General features: G+C 42.2%; 1 gene segment (V, D, J or C); it reads left to right on the forward strand.

Annotated features, from left to right (window-relative positions):
- Window positions 1-4,295: 4,295 nt before the first annotated feature.
- Window positions 4,296-6,340, forward strand: LOC129433531 (Ig kappa-b4 chain C region-like). The segment is given in 3 exon segments: window positions 4,296-4,312; window positions 4,479-4,579; window positions 6,018-6,340. Coding segments are annotated over 3 exon segments (441 nt in total).
- Window positions 6,341-16,226: the final 9,886 nt, after the last annotated feature.

Consider the following 16,226-nt stretch of genomic DNA (forward strand, 5'->3'; position numbering starts at 1 on the left):
AATGCTGGGTCTGACCACGGGGTGAAATTGAAATGACACGCAGGTGTAATGGTTACACAGTGAATGCCGGTGCGTCACGCTGTCCTCGGGACTCAATCGTAAAGCCAACGCTGAAGCGGTCTCATATGGAGCAGCCCGAATGAGTTTAAAACGAGCAAGACGCCGAAGCATTAAGTCTCTGTGTTCGTGCAGCGTCTGCCGAGAACGAGCTATTATAACCCGACTTAAATATAAGCAGAATGCAAACACTGCTCTCTCTCGGGGGCTTTATTGCCATCTCTAACACTTTCATGGAGACACGGGGAGAGAGAGACAGCTCGAATGGTGGTACTTCGTATTGATATGCCCTCCCCGCGAACGCAGAGTGAAGAAACGGGCTGTGGCGAGGGGAAATGGACACCTGAAGTAACGTCTATAGGTCTAAGGCTGCAAACCGATCTGAACATTGAAATACATGCTTCGGCGTTATCCTCCTGAAGGATCTCATTCGGAGAGCCAGTGCGTAAATCAAATCGGTCTTATGTTGAGTTTACACCAAACGCGTTTTGGGCATCAAAATCGCGTCTACCGCGCCTAGTTTGCCGCTTGAACACTTTGAATGCATTCGCGCGTGTAGAGCGGAGTAGACGCGCGGAAAAAGCAAGCATTTGACGCGCGTCCGAAGCAAAGTCCGCTTCCTGTGGGAGGGGCAACTGCTGTGCGAGTGTCTGTTTGCAAGATGACTGATGTTACTTGTGCATTTATCAAGAGAGTTACCAGTTTGTATTGGGTAACCTTACTATAGGGGGAAAATAAACGGCGCGGGTCGATAAATGTCACGTGACTCAAAAGTGAAGTGTGTATTACAACTTACCAGGTTGCCCAAAGTCCTTACTGACACTCTTCCAAGTGAGTTCCTTTTTATTCCTGTCTCCTCTATAGAAATAACAACTTGTGTCATATAGCTTCGAGTGACTGCTTGAGTGAGTGACTCCGGGCAGGGCTGCCACCACAGCAGGAGGCAGGATCCTGATTGGTTAACGCGGCGTGAAATTCCGCCAAAGTTCAAATTTTTCAACTCGGGCGTCAGCCGCAAATTCGCGTGAACCGCAAAATGCACAAAAGCACCATTCGCGTGTACCGCGCACAACGCTCAATTCATGCCTTTTGCGCGAGCTTCACGCGTGAATGAGGCGGAAACGCGTCTTCCGCTCCACGCCGAACGCCTCTTCCACGCCGCGGGACCTCCTGACGCGCGTCAACGCGTCTGCACATTGACTTAACATTGAAATCACTCGCGCTTCACGCCTCTACCACGGTTGGTGTAAACGCACCATTAAACCGCCGCATATTTTGGGCACTATGATATAAAGGCTGGAAAAACCCTATCATCATCTCGGTAAGAGGGACCGGCTCGATACATCCTTCGCCAGCAGGACATCGACTTTTGAACGCAGTACATGTGCATCGGACACTTTCACTGTAGTGAAACGAATGCCCGAGAATTTGGGGGTGTGCCGGTTTAATTGAATTTCGTAAACGAGGCGGATCGTGCGTAAAACCCAACGAGACAGGCTGGGAACTGAAGCCAAGCACCCAAGGACCGTGCGAGGAGAATTAATGGCACTACCAAAGTACCCGCGGTGGGGCAGCCGAGCGGGGCAGGTGTGACTGCCGGTGCAAGTGCCTTGCAAGCACAAACATCTACAGTGTGCGTGTTTGTGTGAGACACTGACCTGAGCCTGCTGACGGTCATTTGGTCTCCTGCGCGGAGAGCGCAGACTCCGGTGAGGGTGATGGTCGTCTGGTCTCCTTAGCGGAGAACGCAAACTCCGGAAAACACCCGCTGGCGATGGAGGAAAGGGAGGATGAGCATGTGAATGCCCACTCACGTTTCTCTCAATCCTCTGGAGACCTGGAGAGGGAAGAGGAATGCATTCTTATGTGTGGTTATGTGGGTATCGGCTGGACAGCCGATGGAACAACAATGTAACCAAGGATATTTCCACCCGACCCTCTTCCGGGGGAAGGAGCGAACGGCCGTAGACGGCTGCAAATTCCATGTTTGAGTCAGCTCTTCGAGCCGTCGGGAAAGAAAGGAACAGGAGGTGAGGACCGAGAGGCCCAAGCAGCTTCAATGTACCAATCATGCAGACGTGACCGTCTCTGGAGCCCTTATACTTCACATCCAAGATCGCACGGACAAAAAGCTATCCAGAAAAGGACGCTGATCTCCGAATATACGAGAGAGTGGCTGTCTTTAAAAAGACACAGAGCTCTCACGTATCACTCTTCTAGGGAAATCACTCTTTAGGTGCTCAGCTGATGATGCGCACAGGGAGAGGCAACGCACACACTAAACTCAAAACAAAAAAGGTGCAGAGCAGTGGAATACTGCGAGCGTCCGCTGTGTTAGTACTGCTTGTCAATCAACTTCAGCAACGGTTCCCAGAAGAGCAAGTAGCTTCTCAGTAGCAGATAATGCCGGCTTTGGAAGCGAAAAAGCTAATTTCCATATTTGCACCTGCTGCTTATATATTCCCCCTAGCGGGGCGGCACCAGCATTATGCAAATATCTCAATGCCAAGTTCATTGGCGTTTTAGTAGTATACGAAGCAGATTGGTCCCTCTAAGCGACTTCCCAATTCGTCGGTCACGACGTGACGTCGTAGTGACCGACTGAAAGGGAACAGTGCACTATTGCAGACTTAAATAGGGTACTGAGGATTTAATTATATTATTTTAAAATAGTCAGTAGTGAACTAAAGTGGGCCGATCTAAGGCAGGAAATGCCAGGGCTGAAAATTAGTCCCACTCCAGCCCTGACCACATCTGTCTCATGGGAGACGATGAGGTCTTATGCATGTTATATTTGGGCAGGATACAAATTTACAGTGGGCATAGTTTTGCCCACGGCCACGGGCCTTGTATTTGAAACATGTACACTATAGATATAGCAGAGGTCAGCAGATGCAGTGTTTTGTTGGGAAACCTTGTTTTCTAGCATGATTGTGGATGTTGACTTGTATCACATACCTACTTTTGTACAGTAGATCACATTCACGGCAATAATGTTATCAGATTATAGTTTTCTTTCAGCATGATAATGCAGCCTGTCATCTTTAAAAAATATTCAGGAATGGTATAAAGAACATGATGAAGAGATTAAAGTGTTGCCCTGACCACCAAATTCTCCAAATCTCAATTTGATTGAACATGCATCTATGGAAGCCCATTTCCGCCACATAAGAAAAATAGTCGAAAAAAAAATAATTTTAAATTACTTTTAAATCATAACTATGAGATAAAAAGTCGAATTTATAAATTTATAATTATGAAATAAAAAGTTGAAATTATGATTTTAAAAGTCATAGTTATGATATAAAAAAGTCATAATTATATAGGTCTGTGTTTATCTTCATAGGTACTGCTGAACTTATTTGTGTGTCCCCTCTGATCAGTGTTTTGTGTTATTGTGTTATTGTGTGACTGCAGTATCTGTCAGGAGTATGAGAGCAGTCACTGTGCAGTCTGACTGAGGTTTTTGTATCACTCTTTATCACTGTGTCAACACCCAGCTATTACTGATATAGTGTTGACTCTGACAGTAATAATCTCCTAAATCTTCAGTCTGAACTCCACTGATGGTCAAAGTGAAATCTGTGTTTGATCCGCTGCCACTGAATCTTGATGGAGTTCCTGACTGAACATTATTTATGTAATATATGAGGAGTTTAGGAGCTTCTCCAGGTCTCTGTAAGAACCAGTGTAAACGATTTCCATCATGCACTCTACTGCTGACTTTACAGTTTATTTGAACTTGTTGTCCTTGTTGAACTGTTATTGATGGACTCTGAGTAAGAGTGTACTGTCCTCTACACACTGAAAGAAACAACAAGAATGAAAAATAAGACAACACTGAAACAAATCAATATTTCACCCCTCAATTAATTAATAATGATGATGAAAATGTTACAACACAAACCTTGAGTAAAGACTGTGAGTGTCCAGATAAAGATGATGATGAAAGTCATTGTTGTTCTTTTGGTGTGTGTGATGATGAAGATTCTGTTCTGTTCTGATCTCAGTCATGAAGTGTTAAACTCACAGCACTATAAACACTCACACATCACTGAAGCATGACAACACAATGCAAAGAAGACGACAGGAAACTTCTGCTCGTAGACTAATAAACTATAATTTTTAATGTATACTTGCATGCAAGAAATATTCTGAAGAAAAACTAAAATCTTAAAGAAATATTTAAGTTTTGAATAAAAGTAAAACATTGATGTGCAAAATGAAAGAGTTACAAAATGTCCACACAACACAAGTAAATAAATGAAAACTAAATGATACTGAGAGAAAATTGGAGAAAATACAACAATCTGAAAGATTTTGTAATAGTTTTCTGTTCATTATTTAGACATAAATCATTTAGAGATCTTCACAATGGTTGTGTGTGTTGTGTCATGTTAGTGTTGTATATTCTGCTGTAGTTTGTATTCAGTCAAGTGTGTAGAGGTTTTTGTACAGTCGCTCTATTATTTTGTATCACTGTGGTGGACTTTCGGCAGCGGCACCAGACTGGATGTTGGCAGTAAGTAAATACTCCAATAATAAATTCTAAATATAAAGTTTCTAAATATATACATCATGTGTGAAACACAAGAAGTGATGCATGTTTTAGCGTATTTCTTTTGTATTAGTAAGATATAGAGCACCCTGTTTTTTTACTAATATTTGTTTGTGTTTAACAATTTGTACATATAGATACTTAAAAAAGTTTGTGGATATTACATTTATATAAACTCAGTCTTATTTTGTTTAGGCTCAAATTATGTTTTGTTAACAGCTCCATTTTATTATTTGGTGTGAAGTTGAAACTAACTGCACTCTAAAAACAAATGGTGCTATATAGCACCAAAAGTGGTTCTTTGCTCGTAATCATAGAAGAACCGTTTTTATTGCCATATAGCACCGGTGAAGCACCAGTGAAGCACCTGTGTAGAACCTTATAGTGCTATGTAGAACCATATTTGGTGCTATAGTGGTTCTATATGGCCCCTATATGGTTCTACACAGGTGCTTCACTGGTGCTTCACCGGTGCTATATGGCACTAAAAACGGTTCTTCTATGATTACGATCAAAAGCAACAGTTTTGGTTCTATATAGCACTGTTTATTTTTTAGAGTGTGGGTTACAAATATATTTATAGCATTTGGTAAACAGTAAGTTAGACTTTTCAAACTTCAAGCTTGTTTATTGTTTACAACAGATTTTTATTGGGCTGTTTGTTTAATGAGATTGATTTCATATTCACTAGAATTTAATTTAATTTAATTTAGACTAAAATTCAAGTTAAAAGCGTTATCAGGTGCAAGACTTAATTTCACAAATGATTTTTAAGTGTATGCTAAACTTGTATTCTGTAAAAATAGATTATTTTAATATTATTTATAAATGTTATACATTTACACACAGTATTCAACTAAAACGGTCAAGAATTTAACTGACTGTCCTGTATACAATATTTCAAATTTCTTAATATTTTCTTTTACAATAATGAAAATGGGTCAGTTTCCCAGACAGAGTTTAAGTTTTGTCCCGCGCTAAAATATATGTTTGAGCTGTCTTAACTGAAAACAGTTTGCACTGAAATATCTTAACATATCAGTGCCATTGTTTTGTCTCAATGTGCACGCCAGTAATGTTTATTGTTTGTCAAAACTAATTAATTATGTTCATATAATTATAAGCCCTAATCCTTTATTTATATAAACCCTGTCCAGAAAACCGCCTCTATATTTTTTTCATTTATATTTTCATTGAAGTAACAAACAGTATTTCAGTGTTTCAAAGTCTTCATATGAACATGACAAAAGTGACATTAGCCATTTAATGCAGCTATATGATTAAAAAACTCTTCAGGAGACCTAAACTTTCTTCATTTATTATTGTGACCTTTAATGTTTAACATGAAGAGAGTTATTTTTTCTTTCTTGTGTGAGTTATTGATTATTGATGTGATTGTCAGGTATCAGTCCCCCTAAAGTGAGCGTCCTGCCGCCGTCCAGTGAAGAGATTTCCACAAAGCAAGCAGCAACACTGATGTGTGTGGCCAACAAGGGCTTCCCCTCAGACTGGAGTCTGAACTGGAAGGTGGACGGGATCAGCAGCAGGTCTCAGTACAGCAGTGTTGCTCTCCTGGAGAAGGACGATCTGTACAGCTGGAGCAGCAGTCTGACTCTCTCTGAGCAGGAGTGGAGCTCAGTGATCTCAGTCAGCTGTGAGCTCACACAGAAAGACCAGCGTGATAAAGTCACTGGAGAATTGAGGAGAGATCAGTGTTCACAGTAGATCCACTCACTCTCTCCTCTGTCTCACATCAAGACTAACAGACTAACTGTATTTCTCTCTCTCTCATCTCACATCTCTTTTCACAAACAACACAAGTCTATGTCTGCTTTAATCATTCACTCATGATTGTGTGACAATTCATCAAATAAAATCATATTGTATCTTTATGACTTTGACTCATTTAGTCTGTTTTGAATATGAAAGCTCACATTTTATAAATAAACCTGACTCAATAAAGCATGAAAACACCTGCAGATGAAGTAAATTTACATAACTGTCAGTCAAATGAAATGCATGAAGAACCTTGAACATGAAGTGATTGGTGTGTTTATGTCACAGCCGGGGGCGGACCCGAATAACTAAAGGTCACGCCCCTCTCAACTCTTCCACCTCGAGGAGTTCCCCAAGACCACCCCAATGACCAGACAGACGAGTATACTATAATTAAAATAAACTTTATTAAATATTTAAAAGGAAAGGGGAAAGGGGAAAGGGCAAGTTAAAACTAAAGGGGCTCTGGTCCTAGAATCCGTGGCGCGCTCCGCTTCTCCCTGGAGGCAGAATCAAAAAGGCGAGTTATCACAATGTGCTTCAATGTGGTCTTACTGCTACTCTAATCCTCTGTCTTCCCTCTTTCTCCTGTGCCTTAGGTTCGTCGCTCGACAGCTGCTACTGGAAGCAGAGATCGTTAGTGGGCCATGCTGGGAAACAACTCACAATACTGGAGGTCCTCCTACACGACGGAGCCTTAGCTGGGGCACAGGTAAGTGATCGCTGTAGGCACAGATCAATACACTACACAAAGGTGAGTTATTCGCCACACTGGAGATCTTCGTTTCCCACAGGGCCTTCGTTGAGACACAGGTAAGTGATTGTTACAAGCACAGCTCGATATTGTTGCACCGGGGTATATTACTCACACCACTGGAGGTCTTCGTTCACACCGAGCTTTCGTTCAGGTCCAGGTAAGGGGTTGCTATAAGCACCGGTTGATGTCACTACACAGGAGGTAAGTTACTCGCACCTCTGGGGATCTTCGTTCCACATAGAGCCTTCGTTGAGATACAGGTGAGGGGTTGCTGTAAACACAAGTCGATAACACTACACAGAGGTAAGTTATTCACAACACTGGGAGTCTTCGTTCACACAGCTTTCGTTTAGACACAGGTAAATGGTTGCTATAAGCACAGATCAGATATCGCTGCACAGGGTATGTTATTCACAACACTGGGAGTCTTCGTTCACACAGCTTTCGTTTAGACACAGGTAAATGGTTGCTATAAGCACAGATCAGATATCGCTGCACAGGGTATGTTATTCACAACACTGGGAGTCTTCGTTCAAACAGCTTTCGTTCAGACACAGGTAAGGGGTTGCTATAAGCACAGATCAGATATCGCTACACAGGGTATGTTACTCACAACACTGGGAATCTTTGTACTCACTCTTAGACAGTGGACTTTCGCTACAGCGCTGGTGCACCGTGTTCCTTCACCCGTCCGCTCAAGCTTCTCGGGCGTCGTGGGGACTGATGGGTCCAGTGGCACGGAGCCGAACACTTCCCGAACTCCCCCTCCTGTTTCCACAACCGGGGTCCCGAGTTGGGGCGAACTTTCGTTGAGGCTCCGCCACCACGAGTTTCTGTTGGTTAGGTCGAACACACACACAACTGTGACATTCACTCCGCACAGTGCACTTCAGAGACTTACTCACTCTTATCCACCACTGGGCTTCACCACTGTCCGCTCTATTGAGGAGTGAAGCTCTCTCCAACACACCCGGGCCAAGGCTTAATTGCACTCCCTTCGTAGGACTCAGGCCACAACAGGTATAATCATCTCACGATTCGTCCGAGGCCGGCAGTTTGGTCACTACAAGCACAGCATACACACAGCAAGTACAGCGCAACACCAAGTAATAAGTGAAACTCACCCACAGCACTCTTGTACACACTTCACGTGATAGAAAATATGGACTTAGCCACCAGCTTCGATTCCCTCGAGAGGATGGTTGGGCGATGTTTTGGTCACCGCTGTGAAGGACGTAAGAGACTACAGGTGATAAATCCATCCTTTCTATACTAGTTAAATGCTTTTAAGTAAAATCAATACACAGACACAAGTAAAATGGTTAAATTTGAAGTCTTTTATTTGGCTAGTCTAATGTGTTTTTTTTTCTTACCATGTTCTTTGTGTGTTTGATGGTGGTCGAGTTTCTGAGGTTGGTCCGTCATTAAAAGAGGTCCGGGCGGAAACTTCAGCCATATTTATACCGTTCCTACCGATGGTCCAGACCAAACCATTGGCATCCACAAGAAAGGGGATGCCAACTATGTTTGCTCATGCATATTGCTAATAATTTTGATAATATGTGATGTGGGAAATTAAAAGTCATGTTAAGTTGTGTTTATTGTGTATTTCGTATGTGAATTGTGTAGTTCTTTGTTATTAATGTGTGTAATGGCCATTATGTTAGTTTTGTGTCTCCTATGTGTTATATATTGGTGCTGGTCGCCAAGGTATAAGAGGGTTGTGTTTGGGTATTGTAGGTTAGTTGTTGGTTGTGGGTCTGGAGTGAACATGTTTAAACTGTAGATTTTGGACCTCTGGTATTTTATTGTTGAGAGGCATATACAGAGACAACCATTATTAGCTCCATTTTTGAATTACTTTATTTTGTTTGTTTTTTCTATTTTTGGTTTATTCTTGTTTTTTTTGTTACTTTGTACATGGTTGCCTTGTATTTGAGACAATAAATTCTCAAAATATTTTTGCATGAAACTACTGCCCCTGTGTATTTTTCAACCCTTTGGCCATGACTCTCACAATTGGTGGCAGCGGTGGGATTGCCAGTAAGGGGCAGTAGGAGCTAATATTTTACCACAGTCTGAAATGGGACCGAAGAAAGCAGTAAAGCTGGATGAGTTACCAGCCATAGTTACGGCTACAGGAGGTGAGGACTCTGAGAATCTATCGGCTTTAAGAAGCTCGCAAGGGGTTGCCATGGAGGAGTTACAACAGATGTTTCGGACACATATGCAAATGCAACAGGAAAGGGATAAGCGTATGGATCAGGAAGCAACTCGACAGGAGACACGATGGAGGGCTCTCCAGCATCAGTTTACTTTACTTCAAGAAGAGGTCCATGCGAGGGCTACACCCATACCTGCTCCCCTCTCTGGTACTTCATTTACTCCAGTAGGTCCAGGAGGTGCACAAGGTGGTGTTCATCAGGGGTCTCCATCAGATGGGCCTATTGGGCAAGGAACAGGGCAGCTGGGGCCCATGGCAGAACCACGAATGCAGCCACTTAAGGAGGATGATGATGTGGAACATTTCCTTACTACTTTCGAACGCATAGCCAGGGCATGCCGTTGGCCGATGACTGATTGGGCTGTCAGGTTAGTGCCACTTTTAACGGGCAAGGCCCGTAGTGCTTATGTGAATATGGACATAAATGAATCTCTTGATTTCGAGAGTGTAAAAGCTGCAGTCTTGAAAAAGTATGACATTAACCCAGAGACATATCGTTTGAGGTTTCGATCCGCAGATGTGGCTCCTGACGAGACCCCTAAAGAACTTTATGTACGCCTTAAAGACACTTTCAACAAATGGGTGCAGCCAGAACAGCGGAGCAAGGCTGAAGTCGCTGAGGTCATTATCTTGGAGCAGTATCTTCGAATGTTGGCCCCAGACCTTCAAGTATGGATAAAGGAGCATGACCCTTGTACTGCTGCAAAAGCTGCAGAACTTGCTGATGTGTTTGTGGCTGCTCGTCGACGAGGTCAACCATGGTCTTATAATCAGTGGAAAGCTTCTAAAGATCCCAGAAGACCAGGGAAAATGTCTTTCTCTCCAATGAAGTCAAGTACGACAGGAGGTAAGTTTGTGGGTGCGAAGGGTGGTCCTGTAAGTGAGAACTTAGGGCACAATGCCAAAGTTATCATTTGCTATCAGTGCGGTCAGGAAGGACACACTAAGCCCAAGTGCCCCAATAACCCCTCCACACATGCAAATATGTGTAGTGTGCCTAGACCAGAAACTCCTGCTAGAGTAGGACAGAGTCTGTTGCATTATACAACCATTTTGTTAAATGGGCAGGCAGTTAGTGCCTTAGTAGATACAGGAAGTATGCAGACGCTGGTTAAGGCAGAATTAGTACCACTTAATCTTTGGGACCACGCATCACCTGTGATAGTTAAATGTGTCCATGGTGATGAAAAGCACTACCCTACTGCTAATGTGTATGTGACCGTACAAGGGCAGTCATACTTGTTGAAGGTTGGCCTTTCACATGAATTATCATATCCAATGGTGTTGGGTCAGGATTTGCCCATTTTGTTAGATCTCCTTCCCTCTATACAGGAGTGTAATACTGTAGTAACTCGTAGTATGGCCGGGAGTATTGAGAAGGATGTAGATTTACTGGGTGTTCTACCCTTTTATGAGGCAGATATTGAGGTAGAGCCAGGAAAGACTCGTAAATCTAGAAGTCAGAGGAAATGTGAAAAATTTAGGCATTTAGTTGTGAGTAAAGATGAATTCCTCCCTGAGAATCCGTTGGGTTTCAAAGTACCCCAAAACCTAGCGGAACTGCAGAAACTAGATGTTGCTATCGGGTCTCTGTATGATCTTGTTAGAAAGCAGCAACAGGCAGGCCAGGTAGAGACAAAAAGTGGTCAGGGAATTTTCTTTCTTGCAAATGATGTCCTGTGTCGTAGGCAGGGATCTGAGTCTCAAGTGGTGATTCCCAAAGAGGGTAGAGAAATTGTGCTTTTGTTGGGCCACTCTGTGCCCTGGGCAGGGCATCTAGGAAAGCATAAAACTACCGCTCGCATAAAGCGTTATTTCTATTGGCCCGGGATGAGGAAAGATATCAGTTTGTATTGTAAAACCTGTCCACAATGTCAGCAAACCTCTTTGAGAGGTCCTCCTAGAGCCCCTCTTCAGCCACTTCCTATTATAGGGGTACCCTTTGAACAGCTAGGTATGGACATTGTTGGGCCACTAGAAAAGACTAAGGCAGGAAACCGTTATATGCTGGTCATCACAGATTATGCCACAAAATATCCTGAAGTCTTCCCACTTAAAACCATCAAGGCTAGAGTAGTAGCTGGTTCACTCATTCAACTATTTTCTAGAGTTGGCTTTCCTAAAGCCATGGTTACAGATCAAGGTTCTAATTTTATGTCTGAATTATTAAAGCAGGTGTATAAACTTTTAGGCATAAAGGGACTAAGGACCACTCCTTACCATCCACAAACTGATGGCTTAACTGAACGGTTTAATCAAACTCTAAAACAAATGCTCCGAAAATTTGCCTCTGAGAAGAATAGTGACTGGGACCAGTGGCTCCCGTATCTACTCTTTGCATATAGAGAGGTGCCTCAGACCTCTACAGGATTTTCTCCTTTTGAATTGTTGTATGGGAGAGAGGTGAGAGGACCACTTACACTATTAAAGGAGATATGGCAAGGAAAGCATGATGATATCCATTCGACTAATGTTGTTGACTATGTGATCCAGATGCGAGAGAAGCTGGAAACCATGAGTGATCTTGCCCAGAAACACATGGCAGAGGCGCAAAGACAACAAAAGACCTGGTATGATCAAAAGGCCAGACTGAGGAGCTTTGAACCTGGTACTCAGGTATTGGTAATGTTACCTACTGACTCAAGTAAATTAACAGCTAGATGGCAAGGTCCTTTTAAGGTTTTGAGAAAACTTGGGCCCACTACCTACGAGGTAGAAAAGTCTGGACGAAAGCATTCTAAGTGGATATTGCATGTTAATTTGCTTAAAGAGTGGTTTCCCAGATCTGAAGAAAAGAGAGAGATGCTGTTAATCCAAAGGGTAACTGATGAGGAAGAAATTGAAGCCCAGTACTTGCCTGTTTCAACACCTTCGGTACTGTCTCTGGGTCACCTCTCTCCAAGTCAGCAATCTGCAGTCAAGAAGCTGTGTGACCCTCAAGTTTTTCAAAAAACACCAGGACACACGAATCTAGTTGAGCATGATATTGTACTCAAAGAGGGTGCCTCCCCAAAGCGGGTGAGTTATAGAATACCTGAACGCCTTCTAGTTGCATTAAAGGAGGAGTTGGATGAGATGCTGGCCATGGATATCGTGGAACCATCAAGAAGTGAGTGGTGTAGCCCGGTGGTGCTGGTGCCCAAAAAAGATGGCAGCCTAAGGTTTTGTATAGACTTTAGATATCTTAACACTGTGTCAAAATTTGATTCCTACCCAACTCCAAGAATTGATGAACTTATTGACCGTCTGGGTAAGGCCAAATATTTAACAACTATTGATCTATCTAAAGGCTACTGGCAGGTCCCGTTGAGTATCAGAGCTCGGGAGTTGACCGCCTTTCGAACACCTTGGGGGCTGTATCAGTTTTCAAAGATGCCCTTTGGCCTTCATGGGGCTGCAGCCACATTTCAGCGCCTCATTGATCAGGTACTAACTGGCTTAAATGAATTTACATCTGCCTATTTAGATGACATTGTTGTCTACAGTTCGACCTGGGAGGAACATCTGCGACATCTAGAGACTGTTATTAACCGAATTCAAGCAGCAGGGCTCACCATCAATCCATCCAAGTGTGCTATTGCAAAAACAGAGGTTGAGTATCTGGGGTATGTGATTGGCCATGGGGTTATAAAACCTCAAGTTCAAAGGATCCAGGCAATACAGAACTGTCCACTTCCACAAACCAAGTCGCAAGTGAGATCTTTTTTAGGAATGGCAAATTGGTATAGGAGGTTTGTCCCTAATTTTTCTGAGAGAGCTGCTGTGCTTACAGATTTGACTAGGAAGAACTGCCCAAACCATATCTGTTGGAATGAGGAGACAATGCAAGCTTTCCAGGATGTTAAGCATGCTTTGTGTCATGACCCAGTTTTGTACTGCCCAGATTTTAATAAGACTTTTATATTACAAACTGATGCCTCTGGTATTGGAGTTGGAGCTGTTCTTCTCCAGGGGACCCCAGAGAACCGTCACCCAGTCGCTTACATAAGGCGCAAGTTATTTCCTAGGGAGGTTCGATATTCAGTCATCGAGAAGGAGTGCTTGGCGGTAAAATGGGCACTCGATACCCTAAAGTACTATTTGCTTGGCAGGGAGTTCATCCTTGAAACAGATCATAAAGCCCTACAATGGATGGACCGTATGAAGGATTCGAATGCCCGAATTACCCGCTGGTATCTGTCTATCCAACCCTACCGATTTTCCATCCATTATGTCCCAGGTAGAAACAATGTGACTGCAGACTTTCTGTCTCGCCTGCCCGCATGAAACTGGAGAAAGGGGGGTGTGTGAAGGACGTAAGAGACTACAGGTGATAAATCCATCCTTTCTATACTAGTTAAATGCTTTTAAGTAAAATCAATACACAGACACAAGTAAAATGGTTAAATTTGAAGTCTTTTATTTGGCTAGTCTAATGTGTTTTTTTTCTTACCATGTTCTTTGTGTGTTTGATGGTGGTCGAGTTTCTGAGGTTGGTCCGTCATTAAAAGAGGTCCGGGCGGAAACTTCAGCCATATTTATACCGTTCCTACCGATGGTCCAGACCAAACCATTGGCATCCACAAGAAAGGGGATGCCAACTATGTTTGCTCATGCATATTGCTAATAATTTTGATAATATGTGATGTGGGAAATTAAAAGTCATGTTAAGTTGTGTTTATTGTGTATTTCGTATGTGAATTGTGTAGTTCTTTGTTATTAATGTGTGTAATGGCCATTATGTTAGTTTTGTGTCTCCTATGTGTTATATATTGGTGCTGGTCGCCAAGGTATAAGAGGGTTGTGTTTGGATATTGTAGGTTAGTTGTTGGTTGTGGGTCTGGAGTGAACATGTTTAAACTGTAGATTTTGGATCTCTGGTATTTTATTGTTGAGAGGCATATACAGAGACAGCCATTATTAGCTCCATTTTTGAATTACTTTATTTTGTTTGTTTTTTCTATTTTTGGTTTATTCTTGTTTTTTTGTTACTTTGTACATGGTTGCCTTGTATTTGAGACAATAAATTCTCAAAATATTTTTGCATGAAACTACTGCCCCTGTGTATTTTTCAACCCTTTGGCCATGACTCTCACAACCGCTGAGAATGGGTTTTGTATTACTCACAGCTCTGGATGTGTCGTTTGTTCCTTCTCTGGCTCACCCACGCTTTCTTATCCCGCAGGGCCACTGATCTATTGTAGACGGCGCTTCCTATCCGAATGTCTCATCCGTGTTTCCGGTCAACCCACGGCTCGCCCACGCTTCCCTCTCCGGTGGGGCCAGGGACCTCAAACACAAGAAAAACACACACCAAGCAACTCCTCTTCAACGTAGTACACGGTAAACACAATGGCTGTTTACTCACTCTTAGTTGTCAAATAGCCTCCTGTATCTGTAATCCCGTTGCTCTGAATCTTCCTCACTCACGGGTAAAACGTTCCTAATACTCCTTCGCTAGCTGTCTTTCCTTCCTTTACTTCCCCAAGGGAACGATCAGGCCAGCACAGAGCATCTGCAAAGCAGCAACACAGCGTACACAAAGTACATAACAAGCACCCCGTTTGATGTCTTTAAAGGTCTTTATATCCTCTACCTCTTCCCTTCATCAGCCTATCAGCAACCGCTGTGTTGATTACCCTCCCCTGGGCTAAATCAGGCTTGATTTCGTAATCGGGGAAACCCCGGAAATTCCGGTGTTCAGAATAAAACGTCCGGGCGGAACCATCGTCGGGCGGAACCCGTCTTCCACACTTTTGGTTCCGCCCTTACCAAACGTCACCTGTGACATCTAGTTTGATTCTCATGTTACTCCTTCAGTATCTGTGATACAGTTGTTGACTGAATGATACTGACTGATGTTTCTTTTTATTTGAGTGATTATCATCAGTTAAAATATTGTGAATTAAACTGTATTCAAAAATATTATAAAAATCATCCATGGTGAAGTTGCATTTAAAAAACTAATACACAATGGCAATTAATTAATGATAAGATTTACAACTATTAAAAATAAATTAATAAATAATAAATTAAATAAATAGTTATCTATAAAGTTGTTATTTAAATATACTATAATAGAAAATAAATCAATAGTATGTGAAATAAACTATCAGCATCATCATCTGTCAGGTGTATGAGTTCAGTCACTGTTGCTGAGTCCCAATTCACCTACTTATACTACGACCTAAAAGTATGTACTGTTTTTGTGAGGAAAATGTACGTACTTTTGAGTGTGTAGCAAAAGAGTATGCACGTTCTGGGACGTACTTCGATGACGCCATGCAACGTGAACGACAACGTGGTTGCCTAGTTACGCACACCAAACGCAGGTCGTTTGTGAGGCGGCTGGTTATGATGTTCATGTGCAACAATGTGTGTAACGAAAGCTACTTATTTTAAAGTCAAAATAGTTAAAGTTTATAGTATAACTATTGTTTAACGTATTTTATGCTTATTTTATACTTATGTATGCAAAGCAAAAATACCGCGATGAAAATGAACCATGCTTTTACTATAGTAAAAGTTTAGTAACCATATTTCTTAATAAAGTTAACATTTGTACAGCCACAGTTTTACTACAAACTGTGTGGTTAAACTATGATTAGTGTAGTAAAAGGTGTTTATTTTCATAAGGGTTTAAGGTATAAATCTAAGACAGAAACATAAAAAGAAATACATAAAAAGACACATGCATGACACAGTACTACAGCCATGGTACTTTATTTTCACAACATCAACCGAATATTACGACACAATGAAAGATAACTTTAATTAGGGTTAAACATTTGAATTCTTACACTTAAAATTAGGGTTAAACATTTGAATTCTTACACTTAAAAGCTGAGGGCGCATCTCGGCTGCTGCGTCTTGCT

This window comes from Misgurnus anguillicaudatus, chromosome 6, assembly GCF_027580225.2.
Source record: "Misgurnus anguillicaudatus chromosome 6, ASM2758022v2, whole genome shotgun sequence".
NCBI classification, from domain to species: domain Eukaryota; kingdom Metazoa; phylum Chordata; class Actinopteri; order Cypriniformes; family Cobitidae; genus Misgurnus; species Misgurnus anguillicaudatus.